Source organism: Bombus pascuorum, chromosome 6 (assembly GCF_905332965.1).
Source record: "Bombus pascuorum chromosome 6, iyBomPasc1.1, whole genome shotgun sequence".
In the NCBI taxonomy this organism is placed as follows: domain Eukaryota; kingdom Metazoa; phylum Arthropoda; class Insecta; order Hymenoptera; family Apidae; genus Bombus; species Bombus pascuorum.
Window position 1 is genome coordinate 11897266 of NC_083493.1, and position 24495 is coordinate 11921760.

General features: G+C 38.1%; 3 protein-coding genes across 3 annotated transcripts in view; 2 read left to right on the forward strand and 1 right to left on the reverse strand.

Annotated features, from left to right (window-relative positions):
• The window catches only part of LOC132908396 (protein Fe65 homolog), a 144516-nt gene extending 123879 nt beyond the window's left edge, over nt 1-20637 (reverse strand). Inside the window, exons 1-2 of the mRNA XM_060962386.1 lie at nt 20324-20637; nt 2739-2799 (exon numbers count right to left, since the gene is read on the reverse strand). The gene's annotated coding sequence lies outside the window, so the exon portion shown is untranslated. The remainder of the gene's footprint in view (nt 1-2738; nt 2800-20323) is intronic.
• On the forward strand, nt 3730-5407 carry LOC132908376 (cytochrome P450 9e2-like). The gene has a single exon (XM_060962360.1). It carries the CDS (start codon nt 3830-3832, stop codon nt 5318-5320), a length of 1491 nt encoding a protein of 496 aa, XP_060818343.1. The 5' UTR covers nt 3730-3829; the 3' UTR covers nt 5321-5407.
• On the forward strand, nt 7299-9248 carry LOC132908441 (probable cytochrome P450 28d1). The gene has a single exon (XM_060962479.1). The coding sequence runs from the start codon at nt 7544-7546 to the stop codon at nt 9032-9034; it is 1491 nt and encodes a 496-aa protein (XP_060818462.1). The 5' UTR covers nt 7299-7543; the 3' UTR covers nt 9035-9248.
• Nucleotides 20638-24495: the final 3858 nt, after the last annotated feature.

Below are 24495 nucleotides of genomic sequence, written 5' to 3' on the forward strand. Positions count from 1 at the left end.
ATAATAAATGTCTCTTATGTCTTCTGACTTTCTGATTCTGCTTGTCGATTTAATTTCTGATTTCGATGAGTCGAAATGAATAGCCATGAAAAAGATAATTATATTTATAGTTTCTTGATATGGAAAATTATATTTCATTCTTTACTAATGTGTGCATAACAAGATAAGATTACTTCACATAACATCGTATCATATTAGACATTATATAACATATTAGACATATAGGACACATACGTCTTATTCAAAATAAGATTGTTTCACATCTAATACTGTTCCAGAACGAAAACAGGAAAGTGTCTCACGTTATTCTCTGTTAACGTTTTATTAAACATTACAGAAAAAGATAGATGTTCCCTTCTCTCTCCCTTTCTCTCTCTCTCTCTCTCTCTGTTAGTAAAAATGATCTGATTACGTTATAAATTAAGTTATTAGCTTCAACACCGACATATCAGAGCTTTATTTTCTGTCGGACATTTCAGAGGTCGGTCGCCAGGCGCATTGAAAACCACCTGTCTACTTTATTACATTTTGTGGAAAGCGCGACGCATATCACCGGCCGTGAATAATTACACTATTAATTTGAAAGCGCATAATTGTAACCAACTTCCATACGTCATAAATTTATTAAAGCAGCAATTGCTCCGCCAACGATGTTTCATAATGTAAAGAAAGATTCTAGTTAACATTTTTTTCCAATTAGACATTCATCGTTCGCTTTTCACAAATCTACAACGTCGGAACGTTGTATTTAGCGTCGGTTGATTTATCGCTTTAAGAATTCGTAACAAGATTCCTTAGTTCGGGAGGCCATTATTCACCGAAGGATCGGTGCATCTGTGGTGAACATCGTGTAATTCCTCAGGAACGAGGCAGATCCTCGAAGCGTCAGGTGGTTCCCAAACCACATCTGATCGATGGAAACGTGGTTTAAGGACAAGGGGCACCGTCGATGGAGCGCTCAATATCCGTCTTACATGAAGACAATCGTACGTGGTCGATGGTAATTGATACCGATTGTCATCAATTGCGGAACCATCTCGTTTTCCCTTCTCGACCTACAGAATAACCAACCAGTCACATCCTACATTCTTTTCACGTACGTGAAATATTCGCAACGTGTCGGGAAAGTTCACCGTGTCGCCAAAGTTTCTCGCGAAACTAGATTCGTTTGACGCTCCGAAGTTATGAGCTGTCTGCTATTCCTCCGGAATATAACAACTTGAAAGTTAACACGAAACAACGGAAGATATAATTGCAAACAAGTTTGAATGAATTTGTGACCAAACGTCTCTTCCAAAAATATAACGAACAAATTTCTTTTATCTAAATAAACATAAAAATTCCGAAGTATTTAGTTACTTTATGTATGTAACGTGTGTATGTATGGAAAGATCTCATGCTTCGAATGAAAATCTGGAAAAAACACGATCTTGAACGAGGAGTAATTCCGCCTCGATAGTGTCAAAAAGTGCTGCTTATATCCAAGGAAATAGTTACCGCTAAAGTGACATATTTTAGATATTCGTTGCACGTTTTCAAAGCATCCGATGTCAAAGAGCTCGCAGAAACTCTTGCGGGGAAGCAGCACGAATCGTCGTCCACTCCTTAGAGAGAATTTTCCTGAATTCGTTTCAACTGGATTTCCCATCTTTCAGTCGGGTATACTTCAACAGAGGTGGTCGTATACACGTACAAAGAGATGACAGAGCGCCACTTGGCCGACACAAACAAAATGTATCTTCATGGAACAATATTTTCGTTTTGCGCTCGTGTGTGATCTGTGCCTAGACTGTTTGACGGCATGTACTCGAAAAAGGGAAAACATACACCATGTATTATTACCGTCGAATCACGTTTCATTCGGCCAGATTCGACTCGAAACTGGAAACTTGTTCTAGCAAATCCTCCGTCCGGATGTTTCTAGGGTTTCAGCACGAGAGACTGACATGGGAGTTTTTGTCATTCGGCTACGAGACAAGTGTCTATCTTTTCCGTATTACGACAAACCGAGTTCGTTCGAATCAACTTTCGGAGTTCTTCTTTTTTTACCTGTTCGTTTAAACGTTCCGATCTAATGTTACGCGATTATCGAAGGCCCGACGAGACATCGAGGTTGACGGAAAGGAGGGCAGAATTAGCCCAGAGAAAAAGAGGGTTGGAACAGAATCGGTGGAAAGTCGAAGAAGAAAAAGAGAGGGAGGAGAGATAGAGGATGGTGGGGTTGAGAATAAAGCAAGGGTGGTGATCGATTGCGTCGGTACATGCACAATAACAGGGGGATGAAGTCATGTGTCCGGGCTAAACAGCCCATTTGCCCAACACAATGGAAGCGACGTTGCTGTGGGCTCGACTTAATTACCAGAGGCTGCCTTTGGCAAAGACCAGCGAGGTAAAGAGAGGCGAGAGGACACCTTATCGGAAGCGATCTGAGTCTAAGCTCCATTTAGCAGACTTCCACGAGCGCAAAATTCGCCGAGAGATCGGTCTCCTTCGCTATTAAATTAAATTGTTCTTTCAAGATCTGAGTTTAAAAAATAATTTCATTTATCGATTGGATTATCACTTAACTTTAACTGTATTGTCTGAAGGAGATATAGGAAAAATGTCAAATATAGCAATATCAATTTCTCGTCTTAGGCGTCACCATACGTAATGTAATTATTAATATCCATATCGTAGAAAGAGTAAAGAGTATGTCCCATATTTGAAATAGGATAAATTACGAATGTGCACATTACCTACCGCAATTTTCATAAACTTCACAGCTTCGAAAAGACCACTGCTTTAAACACGGTAGAGCTGTAACAGAAAATATAGTTACACTCAATGCACAATTTACATACGAAATAACACGCAGAGGAGATAGCAATGACGTAAGAATTCAATTAAATAATGGCTGTCCATTACAGTAACAGATAGTATTAAAGCTTTAGGCTTGAAGTTTTCAATGTCGAAGCACTTGAAGCCTAATTTATTTTATTTATATAGGTTGACCCATTTAAATTGAGACAAATGATCATCTCCGAAATTGTTTAACATATCAATAAACTTTTTGTATAAAGATTAACTGATTTGAACAAGTACATAATTTGATGTAATTAGTTTCTTCTTTTACTCCTTGGTATAATTGTACAGCATTCAAGAAATTATATAATTTATCTTTATTCTGAAAGTGACTATATATTTTTTCATATATTTAACTTCCACAAGAAAGGATCAAGCTATTCAATCATAGATGGGTTAGAAAAACTTAGGAAATACCTTAATTTCAAATGAAAGTAATTTAATTAATTTCATTCAATACAATTCATGGATCTTTAAAATTAACACACGATATTGGGACGCAGTAATACAGATTAGTAAACTATCACAACATTTCGATACTGATAACGCTTAAAATTTCATTCCTTGTATTCGTGCCTATATGATCATGTAAATATATATATATATATATTGAAATGATACAACTACTAATACCGTATCGCCTACGTAATACATAATACAGCATCAGCGATTTATACATGTACTGTTTTTTATTTTAGTGTGTTATCACAGCAGAATATGAAAGTAAATCATAAATAGATAAACGCATTATAGAAGGCATGATTAGTTGCTATATTTTGTTTTTAAAGTAAGCGATAAGAAATCAGAAGTTCGACTGTATATTATACACACTATAGTAAATAGAGTAGGGGAAACGCACTAAGTACGAGAGTTTAAGGTGGATTGCTCTCTACAATGCTTATCATTGTACATTGCGCACTCGTGAGTTCAAGAGTAATTGTGGATCCGAATAGTGCTTTAACAACATCGTTTCTGCTGACAAAAGATGAATTATCCATTTTTTACGCTCCTGGTTGGAGCTTTCTTGTTATTGTGCTTCTATTTGTATTTGAAACACAACCATTGGAAGAGAAATGGAATTCCAACTGTCAAAGGATGTATTCCAATCCTGGGCCACCTGTTACCCCTAATGACGGGAAGAACGAATTTTGCCGAATTTATTCAAAAAGCATACAAAGAGTACAAGGGTTATAGCATGGTCGGTATATACAAAGGAATAACGCCATTGTTACTTGTTCGGGACCCTAATCTAGTGAAAACTGTGCTGCAAAGTAATTTCACGAGCTTCCACGAAAATGGGTGGAAAGTCGAACCGGATGTAGATCCTCTTTTAGCCAAAAATCCGTTTTTCTGTTATGGAGACGTATGGTCGAACGGAAGGAAACGACTAACCTACGCGTTTTCCAACGTCAGATTGAAGATCCTTTTCACAGCTGTCACCGGAGTGTGCGAGAAATTTGAAAATTTCCTAAACAAACAGCTAGAGAAGAACAACAAGTACGAAGTCGAACTGAAATCGTTATTCTCAAAATTCACTGGTGAAGTTGTGGCGAACGCTGGTTTTGGTATCGAAGGTCACTGCTTCGGAGATGCACAAGATGCAAATGCCTTCGATCAACTTTTTGTAGATCTGTTCCCGCAATCATTATTATCTACAATCGGATCCTACCTTCCATCTATCAAACGCTTCTTGAAAATCAAACTCCTATCTCCACGACTGGACCAATTCTTTAGGAACGTCGTCACAGAAAATCTGGAAATCAGAAGAAAGGAAACAGTACCTAGGAATGATTTCCTGCAATTAATGATCGACATGGAAAAAACAGGAGAGCTTATCGATGAAGAGGTTCTAGCGGCTCATGCAGTTTCTTTCTTCGGTGACGGAGTCCAAACATCCAGTGCAACCTTACGTTTCATTGGATACGACTTGGCTGTTCATCCAGACATTCAAGAAAAGTTGAGAAACGAAGTAATATCTACGATCGCGAAACACGGAGGTTTGACGTACGAAGCATTGAAAGACATGACGTATATGAATCAAGTGATTAGCGAATCTCAAAGATGTCACGCAGCTATATGCTTCATGCATAAAGTGTGCACAGAGGAGTTCGAGTTGCAAGGGTCAGATGGATTGACCTATCGCGCACAACCTGGCACCGAGATATTCATATCCGTTCATGGATTGCACTCTGATCCTACATATTGGGTTAATCCAGAAGTTTTCGATCCGGAACGATTCAACGATGAGAGAAAGCAGACAATAGAAAAAATGACATTCCTTCCTTTCGGCGAGGGGCCAAGAATTTGCGTTGGAATAAGAATGGCTATGCTACAAATGAAGGCTTGTTTAGCTAATTTGTTAAGAAATTACAAATTGGAATTATCACCAAAAACCCATATCCCGTTGAAAATATCGGCAAACCATATTTTAACCGAAGTAGATGACGGAATTTGGGTATATGTCTCTAAACTTTGAAGTTATTTTATCGCTTCACTGTTACGACTTATAATGGCAGACGCCTATCTCTGCTATCTTTGTTTACTTGATAATAAATTACAATTTTACATTTTGCCTCATTTAATTCCTAGTTGTCCTCCTCCGAGTCAACACTTGTAATCGTCACTTGTCCTTGCCAATAAATGCCTGTTGTCTCGAAGTAGATCTCGTCTTCGCTAGTTTATTCATTATCCTTTGTTCTTAGCCCAGTAATCATTTCCCACACTAGTGGGTGGTTCTTCGAGATAGATAGCTTACTTAGTCAGCATACGATGTCAAAAATATAACAAACCCCGAACGATCGCAATGTTCGATCAACCGCAGGGATTAGCAACATACTTTATCGCGAAACTAGTAAGTATATATATACAGATTCTTTGTATATTAGTTCAGTGATTTCGAGGGGAATATAATTTAGGATAATTAGATTTTTCTTCTAGTGTGTGATTTGGTGTGCTTATAGCTAACCTGCGAAGGTTAAGTTTATTTTTCTTCCAATTGGAATCATATATTTAATTTCCATAAAAAAGTATTATACTATTTATCTATAGATTACTTAAAATTCATTTATTTAGGAAATATTTTAATATTAAATATTAGTAAGTAAGTTTAGTTCACTCTATGCAATTATTAATTACTTACATTAGCACGCGATATTGGCAGAAGATAATACAAACGTTTAGGGTACGAGCATCATTTTGATATAACGTTTACAGCTCCGTTCCTGTTAATGACGCCCATATGGCATTGAAATGATAGAATTATAAGTATCATATTATATACATACATGTACCATCATGTATATATATATATATTTATATGTATATATATATATATATATTATATATATATATATTTACCTTTCTGTGCTTTCCTGCACGTTATCATTAAATAACACAAACATAGAGATACAGGTAAAGGCTTGATATATAATATTCTTTTACATTTATAAAACAAAAATAACCATATACTTTGATCGTAAACACTTGCACGATGGTAAGTAGAGTGGGAGGAAAGATTGCTATGACGAGAGCTTGAGCTGGATTCCACTGCGATACGCCGATCATTCCACATTGTGCTTTCGAGACTGTTCGAGTAGTTGTAATTCGGAATAGTGCTCTGACAACATTGCGGTAGAATATGGTGTCTGCATTTTTCACGCTCCTTACAGGGCTCCTCCTACTAGTGTGTTTGTATTTGTATTTGAGGTACAACCATTGGAAAAGAAATGGAATTCCTACCGCTAAAGGCTATGTTCCAATCCTCGGCCACTTGCTACCCGTACTGATGAAAAGAATACACTTTGCCCAATTTATCCAAAAAATATACGACGAGCACAAAGATTACAGCATGGTCGGAACATACAACGGAACAATGCCATCGCTAATTCTTCGAGACCCTAATTTAGTAAAAACCGTGCTGCAAAGTAATTTCTCGAGCTTCCACGAAAGCAGCTTCGTTTCGGCGTCAGTGTAAAATTGAGATGATACAATTATCAGTACTGTATCACCTACACACATACACGTATACATGCATATATATATATATGCATACATATATGTATATATATATGTATACATATATATATATATACATATATATATATATATATATATATGTATACATATATATATATATATATACATATATATATATATATATGTATACATATATATATATGTATAAATGTATGTATATATAAAATGTATGTATATACGTATGTATGTTTGTATATATAAAATGTATGTATATATAAAAATGTAGTAAGAGGACATATTACATACCTTTATCTATTTCATAACTGTTGCGTTTTATGGTGATAACACTCGGAGGAAAGCAATACAGTAAATATACATATTATATATATATATATATATAATATATAATAATATGTATATTTATGTAATATGTATGTTTACTGTATTGCTTTCCTCCGAGTGTTATCACCATAAAACGCAACAGTTATGAAATAGATAAAGGTATGTAATATGTCCTCTTACTACATTTTTCAGATAAACAACTGTGGCCGAAAAATTTGATTTCATAATATAATACGTACTGAGGCAACTAGAGTGGGAGAATCATTTTGGGCATTAAAGCTTAAATTGAAATACGACGATCATTCTGCATTGTGCTTTTGAAACTATTGGAGTAGTTTTATTCGGAATAGTAATTTAACAATATTATTTCTGTGAGTAACATATGGCTTCTGCATTTGTCGCGCTCCTTATAGGAGCGTTCTTACTATTTTGTTTTTATTTGTATTTGGTATACAATCATTGGAAGAGAAATGGAATTCCAACTGCCAAAGGATGTATTCCAATCGTGGGTCATTTGTTACCCGTAGTAATAAGAAGAATGAATCTTGCCGGACTTATTCGTCAGATATACGAAGATCACAAAGATTACAGTATGGTTGGAGTGTACAAAGGAATAGTGCCAGCACTAGTTGTCCGAGACCCTGAGTTAGTGAAAACCGTGCTGCAAAATAATTTCTCCAGCTTTCACGAAAATGGATTTCATGTCGATCAACATGCGGATCCTCTTTTATATACAAATCCGTTCTTCTGTTCCGGAGATATATGGTCAACTGGAAGAAAACGTATAACCTATGCATTTTCCAACGTGAGATTGAAGATCCTGTTTACAGCTATTAGCGGGGTGTGTAAGAAATTCGAAAATTTCTTGAACAGACGACTAGAAAGGAACAGCAAGTATGAAATCGAATTAAAATCATTATTTTTAAAATTCACTGGTGAAATTGTGGCGAACGCTGGCCTAGGTATCGAGGGTTACTGTTTCGAAGATGAATCACGTCCTAATGCATTCGATAAACTTTCTGGAGAAGCATTCGCCGAATCGTTATTATCTATAATCAGATTCCACTTTCCTAGTGTCAATCGTTTTTTGAAGATCAAATTCCTGCCTAAACACGTGGATAAATTTTTCAGAAAGGTCGTCGCAGAAAATTTGGAAGTTAGAAGAAGTGAATCGATACCTAGGAAAGATTTCCTTCAATTAATGATCGACATGGAGAAAGCAGGAGAGCACATCGCCGAAGAGATTGTAGTAGCCCATGCAGTTTCCTTCTACCTTGATGGTATCGAAACATCCAGTGTCACCATGAATTTCGTTGGATATGACTTGGCTGCTCGTCCAGAGATTCAAGAAAAAGTGAGGAACGAAGTGATATCTACGATCGAGAAACACGGCGGTTTGACGTACGAGGCGTTGAAGGAGATGACGTACATGAGTCAAGTAATTAGCGAATCTCAAAGATGTCACGCAGCTCTAGGTTTCATGCATAAAGTGTGCACGGAAGAGTTCGAGCTCCAAGGATCCGATGGATTGACCTATCGCGCGAAGCCTGGCACTGACATATTCCTATCCGTTCACGGTCTGCACAACGATCCCAGTTATTGGGTCGATCCAGAAGTTTTCGATCCGGAACGATTCAACGATGAGAGAAAGCAAACTATAGAAAAAATGGTATACCTTCCTTTCGGTGAGGGACCAAGAATTTGCGTTGGAATGAGAATGGGTATGCTACAGGTGAAGGCTTGTTTCGCTACTTTGCTGAGGAACTACAAATTGGAATTGTCACCAAAAATGCAACTTCCATTGAAAATGTCACCGCATTATTTCCTAACGCACCCACAAGGTGGTGCTTGGGTATATATCTCTAAGCTTTAAAGTTATCGAAAAGCTTTTATAAATTTTTATATATTTATATTTTTGGATGTATAATACTACGAAGATCAATGTTTATTTCTGTCACGTTGGCTAAGAATTGTTAAGTAAAGACGTTTGTTAAAAGAATAAAGAAAAAATAATTTTACGCGTAATATATTCATCACTACACTACTGCTTCTTTTAATCGGCAAAAATAACATTATCATGACAGCGACCTTTAGTACTTGATAATAAATCGTGATTTGGCATTCTATATATATATTATTAACAGAGGGGAATTTAACATTACGGAATTGATACGGAAGTTGTGTAAGCTTTGAGCATGATACAAACGTGAAAGACGAATGAATAAAATAAAATAAAAAGTTAGAGGTATAGCGTTTATGGGAGTGTGTATACGAGTCTATATTCCGTGTCTCAAAACGAAGGGACTCGAGCGAGTTTTCTGAGTGGTTTCCCGTGTTCACCGTAGGCTATGTATACATAACTGCGTCAAATATACGTATGTGTGTTGGCGTACATATTCTATATTTTATATGTACACAGTACATATATCGTATCATCTGCTACGTAATATATATACAAAGAAAGACGCGACAAATTGGCGTGCACTTTCGAAAATAAATAATCCTTTGTTATAACGTATCATCACGACTGATCCACGCTGATACGACTAAGAAAAGAGTGATTCTTCGTAACAAATTTGGTAAAACAAAATATAGTAATGCTATTGACGTAATTCTTTAAGATTGAGTTTTTTGCTTTTTGCAAATGACGTAAAAGGGAAGAGTAGAACTGTGGATATCGAACTGATAATTGTAAAGATGATGAAAATTCTGAGAAAGAAAAACACAACCTGGTGAGCCAATTGGATATCTTGGAGGGTACAAATGTTATCTATAGATTACAAATGTTTATGCAATAATTCAGATCACTTTTAGTAAAAATAAATCACAGGCGAAATAGAGATTAATTTCTAATCTAATCTTTTAGCTTCCAACTTTAAAATTTTTCATTCTCTAAATATCATAACGAGTATTTTATACATTTCGGCATATTATTTGCATCCAAATTATATGAAACAATTTTAATAAATATCCAAATTCAAGGAAGTCGAATCGAATAACGATCGATTTTCGAGTTTTCTCAGTGATAGATTGTATCTTTGAGCAACTCCTTTTGACGCTTTCAAGGCGAAGCACAATACACTCGCGTTCCTGGTGAGTACCTCCGTTCTTTTTCCCTTTCCTTTCTGCCAGTTCCTTTTCCTTTTTCTATCTTATCCATGTTCACGACCGATCGATTTGTACGTTCGCCTGCCGGAAAACAAGAAAGTGGAAAGAACACGTGCGCACACAGAAAGCGAAAATGTGTGGCGTCATTCTATGAATAGAAGAAGAAGAGAACGAGGCAGGGCGTAGAACGATGAAGAAGAAAGAGTGGTTCGAGGGATGAGAAAAGAGTCCTTCACGTCGTAGTGCATCTTTCTCTGATTTCCCGTGGGAGAAGTCGTCTCGGCAGCTTTCTGCTACGTATCGAAGGTAGAGCAGTATGAAGGATAGAGAAAGGTAGATAGATACAGAGTCGCAACGCGTGTTCTCGCATGGCATGATTTATTTTATTGCTTTTCGAGAAGCTAGCATAATTCCACCCCCGTTCCCTACTAGCAGTTACTTAGTCCCTTCTATCTACGTACAGAAGACGAACAGAATCGGAGGATCGAGGACCCCAGGAAGGGATCAACAGGTACAGGACACCACTATCCCTCGACTAGAAATCGCAGCCACTATCCTTTAATGTACAGAGATATGGCAAGAGATATTGGGAATACGAATTTATATGAATTCGTTTGTCACTGTATTTATCGAAGGGAAACACGAGGACAGTATTGAAAATTTTGGTTTGTTAAGCTGATGATACAGATCACGCAGAGACGGGGACAACTCGAAATAGGAGAGACCAGGTAGAAGTTGGGTTTAATTTAATTAAAACGGACAGTAGTAACAGCGATGCGGTAAATTGAAAATTACGGAGCGAACTAATCCTCTTAAATGGAATATTACTAGTGGCATGGTACAGAGAACTCGACAAATTTGATTGTTTTTGACTAAAGCTATGGCAATAAATCAATCCCCTTCAGTGGACCTTCAATACTTGCTAGCATTGATGTCTAAATCCTACTATTCACCTTCTCTTATACAATCTAACAGCGTCCATTCTCTTGTTTTAATTTATCGTCGTTCCATGTATACTAACTCACAAATTTGACAGGTTAATTACTTGTAATCTTTGATAAAAGTATTCCGGCAACGAAAAGTTGGTGAAAAATATAAAGAACGATTGATATTCTCTCAAGAAATGTTTTCATAAAAACTGAAATATAGCGTAAGCTTACCAGTTGCAGCCCAACTATGAAAGATAAATTTTTTAAACGACCATGAAACGATTTCCCTCGACTGCTTTCGTTCTTGTTCTCAGCGTTGTGTTTCTTTCTTTACTCTTGTTCAGCGATATTAGCATCCCGGTTGGAAGGATACCGGAAGAACGTCAACCCAGAACGTAATATACTTGCTCGCCGCCTTTTCCGAATGCACATCGCTGAGGGTAAAGGGGGGAGGGGGTAACGAAATGGAGAAAGGGGATAGAGACAGGGTCGTACCAGGAAATTTCACGGAGTGGCGCAATAACGTTTCTTATGCCACGTTTCCGGAGTGGCGTGCTGTTGGGGGTTGGGGTAGCTTGCAAATACTCACCGCGCGAGAGAGGAAGAATGAGAGTGCAATAGAGAGGGTGAAAATAGTAGGGAAAAGGGTGGAGATGCAGTCACTCTCTGGCATGCAATTAGGAGCTAGGCATCGCCCTGGAAAGGGTCCCTCTTGTTCAGTGTTCCTGCTGGAATTCTTCTCTTTTCCTCCCTCCCTTCGTCCTGTATCTCTTTGTCCTTCTTTATCCTTCCTCCTTCTGCCATTCGTTCGATTATATATACGTACACAGATTTTCTCCCTCGCACGCTTTCCTATAATCCACGTCAGCGCCTCTCGACACACAAACTCGCACCACCACAGAGCGCGGATAACTACTATAGAAAATATCAGGGAGCCATAGCTCGAAAATTGGCCCATCCTTTTCGTGGAAATCAGAAAACTGTGATTCCGAATAGAAACAGAGAGCGGAGGTCATTAAATACGTATTATGCTGACTCGCTAAAGGATTTATCAGAGGGATGAAAGCTTTCTGGCGCGAAGACTACCAAAGCTTTCACCTGTAATGCGACCATCGGCATTGCGTGTAATGCGAACTGTGCAGCAACGAGAAATTTCATTTTCATCTCTAACGCCATTTATAACCGGCGGATTTTTTGAGATTGCGTCACCGCGAGTGAAACAGGAACGTATCAAACGGTAGCGGGCAGCGTAGTAGAGTGGGCCAACAAAAACTAAAGAGAGGAAGAGAGTTTGAAACATTGCTGCTGCGAATCAGCGAACAGGGTAAAGTTAGATAGTGCCATTCAGTGTTACCAACACAACGGTTGATTCCCGCGGGAACGGACGGTAAACACTAACGCCAATCCTGTTCCTCCCTTCTATTCCCGCTCTGTCTATCCATTTTTCGATTTTCGTTCGCTTCTCTGGTTCTGGCAGCCTCCCACCTCGCGACGACGCGTAATAACGATAATAAATCGTGTCTGAGTGATTTAGAGGTTCATTTAGCCGGTGAAACTTTCGCGAGTGCTCAGGGATCTCTGGCAGATTATAGAGAATAAGTCATTTTGGTTCTTGTCAATTTAGGAATTAGTGTCTTCAACATCCGTAGTGTGATAACGTGACGATTTCTTGGAAATTGTTCCGCCGTTTGTACATCGAAATTTTCTTATCTGGCAACAACGTTAAAAAATGCGCTATCTACCTACAGGAGCGCGCCATTGGAAAAACAGTATGCACCCGTGTAGTCTGTTCTTCCGTTTCACGAGCAAATAGCTTTCAATGGAGAAGTGGATCGTTTTATTCGATTTACACGGTTTACACGCGGGCTCACGATGAAACTCGTAATAACCAGAAAGTCTATGTAGCAAATGTTATCAGTTTGAAAAGTATCGATCACTTGACCGACCGCTGAAGCAAAAATAAAACGGACCTTCCGAACAATAACAAGATGAAACGAGGAACTGTTTGAACATCGATAAAATCCTATCACCACCGAGAGGGCCACTAACAAGAGGAGCTTGTTGATATAAGAGGCGAAGATCTATTACCGGAAATTAGCAAAGCACATATAGGTATAGTCGGTACATGGCAAGAAACGAACAGAGGAGCTGCTTCGAAACGAGTTCGTATTTCTCGTCTTCCCTTAGGTCATTCGATTCGAGCGCGAAAACAATAGCTTTAATCTCTAGCCAGTCACGATGCGCTGGTATTTCCTAGCCGATAAAGCACCATCGTCCACACCAACTTTTGGAGAAAGAGAAAGAGAGAGGCGCCACAGAACTGAATTCAACGTTTCACCATATAAGTAACTTTAATCAATCAGATTATCTAGATATTTTTTAATTCGATTCGAGACTAGATTCTATTTCATCCGAAACTTAATATACACCGTTTATTTTCCTCCTCTTCTTTATCGTGTTCCTCGTCTGGCTACTAAATGAATCGATCGATCTTCCTCCTAAGCTGCGAAGAAAGACAGGTCGATAGGGCAATTTCGTTGCGCCTGATTTTGTGTTCCGCACGTTTCCTGCGTGTACGAACGGATGGAAACGTGCGTTAGCTCCGGGTGGAGAAAGAAGAAGGAAAAGGCGAAGGCACGTCTGCTGGTATCTTTACGACCTCCCAAGGACATAAAATGGTGTTATCCCTCTGTAGCTGGTTCTCTAGTAAAGACGGTGCGCGCACACCCTCGCACGTGACACCACGATCACCTATGAGGCAAACACATGTAACCACGCCACATTGAAGCAACACGACCCTTTCTGCCAGTTAGTCTCACCGAGATACTAGGATAGCGATAGGACATCAGCCTGTAAGCATCACCCTTGAACCGTTGGACAGTACAAACCTCAATATTGTCGGAAGAAAGGAGGATAAGCCAGTTGTGCCACAACGGAGCCTTTCCTGAATAAAAGTCGAAATTGTCGAAGGCACGGAAACACCCTTTATTTTGGAAATTATTTACGACAACGTAAAAGCAAGTTCCTGCGTCCATTTTCTTTTCGCGTTGTGTGTGACGATCTAAATACTTGCACGAGGATAATGTGCAAGGAATTGTTTGTAATCCCACACCGTTGCTGAGTGTGAATATGCATATGCAAATCTACATACGGCCGGGCTTGTCCATTCAACAGCGTAACAGGTGTATTCCTTCTCCTCTGTGAGAGATACGATCTTCCTTTCCGGTCAATCTAACTTAGATATTAACACGGAGATACGGTGCTCAAACATTATCATATAATCTGCTACAGAAGCACAAAAGCCGAGTTATGTTGCGTTATGCACGGGCAGTCGTCAAGAAGACTATTTTTTAGTTTAAAACTTTTATATGTCCGCGGCATCGAATGCAACAGTCGAATACATTTTATACGTCTGACAGCTGTCGGTGGCAACACTTCTATCATCCAGTTTGTATTACGCTCGACTATAAAGTTAAGGCAGAAATCGATTTCCACTTTGCCATTACTTGGAAACAAGTCGTAAAATACAATCCGTAAGAAGCAATGTTTCTGAATTTTTCAAAATAACTCGAGTCTCTCGCTGTGCAAAATGTCCCTGCGAACGCCAACTATTCTGTTCGTTTTGTCATTCTTCTTATCGCCCACCTACACTTTCTATGTATCCTTTCTCTCGCTTTATTTCCAGACGGTTTTCCTATTTTCTCGTGACCTCTCTCATTCTTGACATGCGAAGAGAAAAGATGCAAAAATCGTCCGTTATAGGCATTCCGCGTCTCCCGGGTGAGATAAGATCCGTGAAAAAAGAAGGCGACGAGGAGGAAAGAAAGAAAAAAAGAAGTCGCGAGACATTACTGCGAGTCTCGCGATGAAAATTGAATTTCCAGGTCGAAAGTTCTCGGGAGACTCCCTCAGTTACGTCGCTACGTTGTAACACAACGTGAAGAGCTTCCTGTAAACCATAGGAAGGAGACAAAGTCTGGACGAGTTGATGGGGCAAGTTGCGAGACAAGTCGCGAAATTAGTATCTCCAATCTAGATGAAAATCAATTCGTGCTCGTAATACGAATAACTTTATTACGTTTTCCATGCAGATAATAGGATGAAGGTTAATTCTTCTTTCGCACAATTTTTTAGCCGCCATAATATATTTTTAGATTTTTGTATTATTCGAGCGAATTTCTCGGACCCGCAGCTTCGTACTGTTACTTTAAATCATCTTTCCACTACAATTTTACTTATGTGAATCGCTCGTAACGCACAGCTCGTAAAGTCTTACCGTGACGTAAGTGCATTCAACAGCTAAATTACACGCTACTATAGCAGAATACGTAATTACAACAGCGTTAAAATAAATATTTCACCCCTGTCTCGTTTTACACCCCCGTGTGTTAAGGTGTGACGCACGAAATTTATTCGTTGACACCCGACTTTAATGGTAAATAAACGAATTCATTTCCCTCTCCATTCTAATCTTGCTAGAAGCTTTTAAACCGTCTCGCGATCGACTTTACAGCTCGGATCGTTGTATCTCGTGAGCTGCAGCTTTCGTAAATCATCATCTTGGTGCCATTATTGAATTTAACAGGAGCGTGATAAGTTCATAAATCCAGTATCACGAAGTAGTTACCACCTAAACGGTTCTCAGTTCTCAGAATAGCCAACGTATCAGAATTAAGTGTAAACCTATAGATTCGAGGATGCCTTTCGGAATCCTTATAGGATCATTATCGAAGGAAACGACACGAAGCGACGCTCAGGCCGAGTGGCATTTCGGTCAATAGCAGTTAGTACTGCACGTGAAAGCAACACGCAAATATTGATTACAGATAGTCCTTGGCTAAAGCGTCGTGAATATGCTCGAATATGCATTACTGACATTAACACAAAACTTGTAATATAGACGTTGTAACCTGTGTTATGAATATGTAACAAAACATAATACAAGAATGCATTGTACAAGATGAACAATACAGAAGAAACGCAGTTCTATGGTAAAGGCATTGAAAATATGCTAAATGTCATCCCGACGTTACCGCGAAATGTTCAACTTTGGAATATATTACAGAGCAAGCATTTCTTATGTAAGCATAAAATTTTTCTCTCCTCCTAACTGCTCTTCTCGAACATCCAGACACGCCCTTCATCGACCGTTCCTTCCGCGAATTAAGCTCGGGATAAGGTGGTATCTGAAGGCAGTCAGGGTGAGAAAGTCAAGGGCAAGGGCGTGCAGATAAAATGAAATACAAGAAAAAGAGATCGTACAGCTGGGATGGAATTCAAATATTTACATTCTGTTATGCGCTGGAAGAAGAAACAATCAAAATATCTCATTTAATACAATTTTTGTATTAGAATCAATTTGCGTCTCTTCGAGTCTTTAACAGCTTCTTCAAATAATTCCAGAAAATCTTCAAAATTATCTCCTGAAAATAATTTCTCGTTTCTTATGTCTCCCCGGATTTAATCTGACATTAAATTTCGGATAAGGCGATGTCTGAGAATTATTGACTATGTTTAACTGTGCGCAAAAGGGCGCAATGTAAGATCGATCAGACAGTGTTAGCGTTTTACCGGCTATTTTATCCATTTTTACCTCTTCTAACGATTCGCTAAAGAAATAAACCTTTAAATTTTACGAATTTCAAGAAGTTGAGTTTTGTAAAGGTCATCGTAAAATCCTTGGCCATACCGTGTTTGCGTTATATAATCGGTTTTATAACCATAGTTAGCTATCAGCGAAGAAAACAACGTGTAAGATATTCACGTGAGTTTGTTATTGATTAATATGATAACATTGCTAAAATTATTTTCTCAAGGATGTTTCATCCTACAGTCGGTAATAAAACGTTCGTATTTTTAGAATTAACATTTAAGTCCTGAATGTAACTCGATTTTTCCGAATATTAAATGCCTGCAGTTATAATATCTACGCAAAATGTACAACAATATAATCAACAAATACAATATTTTACGTAATGAAGCATATCCGATAAGTAGTTATTTTATCGCAATGAATATCTGGAGAAATGTTTTATACAAATATCCTTGATATAGACACTGTCTATAAAATGAAACTGTGTCGAGTTTGGCTTAATTCATGAATAACTCATAATGTTGGAAATGTAACCGATATATTCAATAACCTACTACGACGAAATAGGGCTACATAGTTAAAAGAAGACGAGCGAAAAGGAAAATTTGATGATATTTTAAAATAGTTAAACTCGATAAAGAACGAAAAATAAAGTTTCGGGAAAATGTAATAAAGATAAAGACAAGCATGAAACGGAGGAACTTTACAGTTCCCTTTTAATTAGAACACAGTACTCACACATACAGTACAAGGAGTTTTCTTTCCGTGACTCGCATGCTACGCTTGAAAATTTCCCGATGGATTTAGTAGTCACGAACGTGACATCACACGTGATCGAAGAACAAAGAGATAAAGAAGCGGAAAAGAAAACGAATCGATCAGTATAATTTAACGAACCTCAAGATTTTTGTTTTTCTTAATAACATTTCCAAAAATCGAATATTAGCGGACGAATGTATTTGTTCGTTTTTCCCTGTCGGTTCATATCCCAATTGAATTATAGAAGACCCATTTATCGGCTGATCCGTAGTTTTGTGACAAAAAAAAAAAAAGAAAAAAAAGAGAGGGAGAAAAAGGATGAGAGCAAAAGAAACGGATGAAAAGAAAAATTCCATCTGTCGAACTTATAAATGATCGTTCCTCGTACCGATTTCATTTCACGAGCCGTCGCACACCTAGACGGTTCTTTCCTCCCTTGCTCATAATTGTCATAACTTCCTGCATTTTCTCGCCCTTTTATATCACACTGCTCGTTAGTCTTTCTTTTTTTCTCCTTTGCGCTTCGTTGTCCGTCCTCCGACCACCACAGAGAAAGACGTTAGAGATAAATTACCGAACAACGTCAAAAATTGATAAAATATTCCCGAAGCGGCAATATTAGCAAAGACGAGTGCGGTAATAACTCTCGGTCGAGAGTAATCTAAAATTTAAGCGTCATTCTAAATGAATTGCCGCACGATAAATGGCACACGTTTTTATATTTCATGTTCCTTATCAATTGGTGGACGTAACTGTTCAAAAATTCACCCTTCGCTAATTTCCTATTGCCCGATCCGTAAAAGGTAAATCGGATAAGATTTTCAAATAATATGAAAGTTAAACGGAGATGAATTTCGTAAACCGACCACCGGTCACTGGTGCGCCGAGGGATGAAGTAACGAATTTTAGGAAACATTAGGGTCTAGCTCCCTTTAGACCATAGCGAAGGGTCTCCTCTAAAGAACAAGGGGATGATGCCGGGTTAAGGTCAGACCAAGCAGCCGATTCAGGATCGTCTTGTTGTAACCGATCGTAAAGGGGATCGCAAAGATGTCGCCGAAGAAGAAACCAAGGGAAACAGCAGTAGAAGGAGAAAGAGGAGAGAGTGGAGTATTGACGTTGTGCCGCTTTTAAATATTGCATCCAAGTCACGTTCAGGACCGTATCCTCTCCTCCTTCAACCCTCAACTCCGATGCCCCCTCCCGCCTACACAACCTCGAGTCACCCCCTTCCCCTTTTTCCAACCCCACCAGCCGAGCGGCTGGGCTGAACGTCGCATAACTACCGCAAGGTTTCCAGGGAGACAAAGGAAAAGCCTAGAGGAAAGAAGATGGAATGCAGAGAGGCGAAGGACGGGAGTGAGAACGGAGAAGAATCGGTGAAGAAGAGCAAGGGAAGAAACAACATCCGTGACCAGTCTTTCCGTCCCCGGTGCCACGATAAAGTAGAGAGAAAAACGAGAAAAAACAAGAACGAAGGGAGAAAGAGCAAAAAAATAATACACGGAGAGAGCTAGCGTGGTTCTGCCGTTTGTACAAGAGACACGTTCGACGCTTCGAGAGAATGGAAACGAGAGAATAAAAAGAAGAAGAGGTCTTCTGATGGGAGTCGAAACTATGGTTATATTCCCTTTGTCGGTTCTCCCTTTTTCGACACCCTGATCTTGTTATTAGAATTATATGTTTAATAAATATATTTCCTAAACAATTCAGATTAGATTCTGGCGTTCTGGGATAGATGGTTAGATGTTTCGTAGGAAATGCCGGAGTACTATAAATAATATACAGTGAAGGCGTGTACACGAGAAATAATGCAAATAAAGTATTACCAATATTGTTCACGAACCGTAAAATCTACATTATATCATAGAAGAATCTCAACAGCGAAGAGCGTATGAGGAAATTTAACAGCCAAGTTGGTCGACCTTTAGCTATGTCTTTAAATATTACTCAAGAGGATCGATCGTAGCTCGATCGTCATTATGTACAATCTTCGTAAAAAGTAAGATTTGTCCATAGAAAAAAAATCACAAACACCTGATTGTATTGATCAATCAGAATAAAAATACATAAAATATTGAATTTCTTGGTGAAGATATTTAATTCAGGATTATTACGCTAAGTGTGTTCTAAAAACTGTAGACAGTTGATGTTATCGACTGTCCAAGCAAATTAACCGTGTCAAGGGCATACAAAGAAAATTACACTATTGCCCTCTATAGAAAAATATATTGCTCTTCTAAAGTGCAACTGGCTTCTTACCTTCGCCGCGTATATGTAGTAATATAAAAATAACAAATTGCCTGCGGGCATGTTAAACTTGTGTCCTGCTTATCCCATATCCCGAATATTCCAACGCTTCGCAATTCGTAAATATTACAAGCAAAATGTTGCAAAACAGCAGATGAGGTGATATTGTCAGTCGCGTCGTTCGAATAGAATTTGAACGCCGATTTACGCGACATTAAACTTCAATGTCCTTATTGACCTTACAAACGTAATAACGAACAAAACGTCGTTTCGCGATAAATGTCGACCACGTAACGCAATTATTAATATGTAATTTATAACATCACTCGACTCATAATTTTTCGCTTCGAAAATTTCGCGCGAAATACGCAGCATGCGAATGGACCTATAGAACGAGTTGATTCAAAGAGATGCAGGTTCAAATGTTCGTGAGCGCGAACGAGTGACAGCGATTGAAAATGATCGTGGAAGATGCGACTGATCTCGAAAAGGCTTGTACTAAAGGAAAGAAAGAACCGCTTACCGTGTAAATCTGTTGCATTTTCGTAAGACGAAAATCCGCGTCAGTGGACTCTTTCTTCCTTTTCTTGTTCACAAATCGAACGATTCACCTCGAACTGACGATCACAAACTAAGAACGTATGTAAGAAAGAAGAGCAAAAAAGACAATGCACGACACTACGTTATACGTATGAACAAAGGGAGCAACACACTAGCGCAAAGACAAGGTTAGAAACGCCAAAAAGTCCGAGTAGTGGCGAGCACAGAGTATCACGTCTAGTTCGCCTCGAGGGCGTCGCGGCGCTGCCGAGCGACGATGCGACCGCGTTCCTACGATCCCCCTACGAATGTGTCCCCCGTTTCGTACCTTTCTCCCGCGCAAACGCTATTGGCCACCCCTACAATCCCCACCAACAGCCACCATCCAGGAATATTGGTTTTCATCCGTATTGTTCGCTAATTTCTACGATTACCCTCGTAACAACTATCGAAACGATTTTCCGAAATTTCCACTACCGTTTTCCATATATGTGACATACAGGTTCCTCCTGGAAATAAGCACTAATTATATATTCACTGAAGTCGACTCCCAATTGGATGCAAGTTCAAACGACATAGTTCGCAAGTCATATGCAGTATTACTAATTACTTTGATTTTAATAAGCGTCAATTTCATAGGGAATATTATACTTGTTAAAATACATAATTTAATTAAGATATGATTATATCGATTGCATTTGTTTTATTGGTAATGTTTCAGAAATTTGGAATATTATATGTATTTAGTAGTTCAAATATTAAAGTGTCAGTGATCGTAATATGGCGGTTACGCGGTAGACGATAGATCGATACGTCATGCATTTTTGTTTTATTGGTTGGATAAACGGTGGTAAATGTGTAAATAGATTTTTGTACCGACTAAATTGTTAACGTAGCAGATTTTTGGACGATAACAACGGTTGATGCACATACATATATGATCCGGTGCTATTGTGTAAACTTTTTTAATACTTGTTTAATACGATTTTAACGCGAGATTCAATGCAACTGGGATCGAAATATTCATTTGGAACATCAAGCAAGTCTCAATTCTTTTTAAGAACTGAGTTCGTTTTGCTTCCCGAGAGAAAGTACCGAAGACACGAACGAGTGAGTAATTTCATACGTTTCCTATCGATTGTTCCAATTTGATCGTGTTTTGGGTGCTCATATAGAGTTATATTCAGAATTTCTATGATACTAAATTGTTCCATTATGTATACAGATATATATCATTATGTTGGAAGTAACATTTTATGATCTTAGTATGTTTTTCGAATAACCTTAATCTCTTAATAGAAATATATTGGAAGTTATGGAAGGTTGCATTGACATCAATTAATAGCACAAAACAATAATAATTATTAAGTAAAAGAATTTAACAGAGTCCCAATAATATATCGATTTGGAAATTACAATGGTATAAGCCGATATTTAAAAAATTTCAATTCCTGTATTTTTATAATTAATTAACTTAAAACATTTTTCTCTGCCGCAATGCAGTTTCATGACTTGAAAAAATACGAATTTTTTGTAACAATAAACATAGAACAGTAATTTATGAAAAGTAGCAGTGGACTTATCTGCACCACTATAATTCTCATACAGTGCATATATGGCGTTAAGAGTAAATACCACGAGCATTGTAAAAATTTTTAGATCGATCCGATAATTACAACAAAATCAGATATAGCCATTGTTGAATGATAATCTGTAGCAAGCATTTGGCGTAGAACGAGCCTTTGACGAGGGAGCGAATAATCGATAAAATCTCTAACAATCAGAAAATGGAAAAGCTTACGTGTGCAGCGGCGAGGCGTTCTGCCGGATAATCGAAATCCCGTTAATGATTATAATAGACAATGGATTCAGGAAGCGTGGCACGAACGGTATGTGTAATTGTGTATTTGCCAGAAGGGAGGGCCACAAAAGTGAGTTGCAGGGTCGTGGCACACGCTTCCTAGGACAGGCGTGCAAAAATCAATACGAACGGTTCGTGTACTCGTAATTTACGCGTATCTTGCATCGCATTTTTAAATAAAAACAGTCATGTAATATTTCGTAAAAGCACGACTTGCAGGAAACGAGTCCGAGATATCGCGTATCGCGCCATTACCCTTTAAGCAGAGCCGACTGCGATCCTTCAGAGGGTGTGGTTAAACGGTGTTAAATTCAAACACCATAAAAATAACGAGGCTAGAGCTCGTTCGCATCAGACGCCAGGTTAAATTAGAAATTTTCGTTAGATCACCAAGAGAACACGTTATGGAATAATTATACTGGAACCATATATATCGGTTTAATTTAAATGATCTCATCTTTTTCACTCTTTTTTCGTAATTACTCGCAACAGTTTTGTAAAACGTTGAACTCGCGATGTACTTGACGTTCAGCACATCATGATTAAAGTCTGTCGCCTACTTAACAGCACGACATCACACACTAAAAAGAAATATATTTGGTATTGCAGAAATAGATAGAGGTTTTTGAGGGTTTTGTTATTATTTGATGAGAATGATTATGATAAAATGGGAAAAAGATTTTTATTGGATATATAGGAATTCATAATTAAGAGAAATGGGCACGAATTTAACACAATGCATATACAGTAGCGGACAAAAGTTTAAGACGAAATGGAAGAAATAAATAATTGATTTACTTTCCATAAAAAATATAAATACGGTGTTCTACTTTTGGTATTAACTAATTGTACATTTGTTTGTACACTTAGAAAAAAAATTTCATTTTGATATTTTGCTCAATAGCTAAGTTATAAAAAAGGAACGAAATCTGTATAATATTTCGTCGGTCAAAAGTTTAAGACTATACAAAAAATATTAATTTTTGGTTAAAAAATATACACAATTTTTGTTTAAATTCAATATTTTGTTCAATATCCGTTATTTCTTATCCCTTCGGTACATCTTCTTGGCATAGAATCTATTAATTTTTTATATTAATCTACCGTAATATTATTCCAGGCTGTTTCAATCGTAGAGTAAAGTTCATTTAAATTTTTCGGTTTATAACCTTGTACTGTCTTTTTTATGATGCTTCACAAATTCTCGATTGGGTTAATGTCTGGTGATTGCGACGGCCACGGCAGCACGGTGATATTTTCTTCTTGAAAAAACTGTTTCACAACCCGAGCCGTGTGCTTCGGATCATTATCATTTTGAAAAATAAAATCATCACTCATATTGTTGCGTGCAAAAGGTAACATTGTGTTCTTGAGTATGTCCTTGTATTGAAAACGGTCCATAATTCCATTGATACGACATATCGGACCAGGGCCGCTTCGAGAAAAACACGCCCACACCATAACGTTGCCACCACCATGTTTAAGAGTTTTTAAAACGCACTGTGTTTTCAAACTTTCGCCAATTCGACGTCTAACGTACCGTATCCCGTCAGAACAGACGCGATTGAATTTCGATTCGTCAGAAAACAATACCTTTTGCCAATCTTCACTTGTCCAATGCTTATGAGCTTTAGCAAATGCAAGTCGTCTTTTTCGATTCCTAGAACTCAGCAGTGGTTTCTTTTGGGGTTTTCGTCCTCTTAAGTTAAAGTCTTCTAATCTTCTCCTAACAGTTCTAGCACTAATTTGTGTATCGTTTTCATAGTTTATCTCCGCAGCAATATTATTTGCACTACGAAAACGATCCTTTTCGCTCAATCGATGAATCCGGCGATCCATTTTCGGTGTTGTTTTCCGTGGTCTTCCGTTTTTCGGTTGATCGCAATACATGCCTGTCTTTAAAAATTTATACCAAGCTTGTTTACAAGCTGTTTCTGACCTGTTCACTATATTTGCTATTTCGGTGAAGGTTTTACTTTGCTTTCGCAGCCTTACGATTTGTTCCCTTTCGTTTTCAAGTAAATTCTTTGATTTACCCATAGTCTGTTCCTACCTAAATGAATTTTAAGCAATAAAAGGTACACTAAACAATGATTTTGACATTCCAGAATCAAAATGTTCAAAAACTGTACTCGTACTCACGTTTTACACAGATCGTCTTAAACTAATGTCCACTGTTTCCAAGTGCTAGGCGGTAACTAACTGTTGTAACTCCTACATTGTTTGTATTTAACAACTGACTGTCTGAGGTTACGAAGGTCAAACATACAGCTACGTTATTCCAAAGAGACAAA

Coding starts and splice junctions, on each gene's coding strand:
- LOC132908441 (XM_060962479.1), top strand. CDS start 7,544: ATGGCTTCTGCATTTGTCGCGCTCCTTATAGGAGCGTTCTTACTATTT.
- LOC132908376 (XM_060962360.1), top strand. CDS start 3,830: ATGAATTATCCATTTTTTACGCTCCTGGTTGGAGCTTTCTTGTTATTG.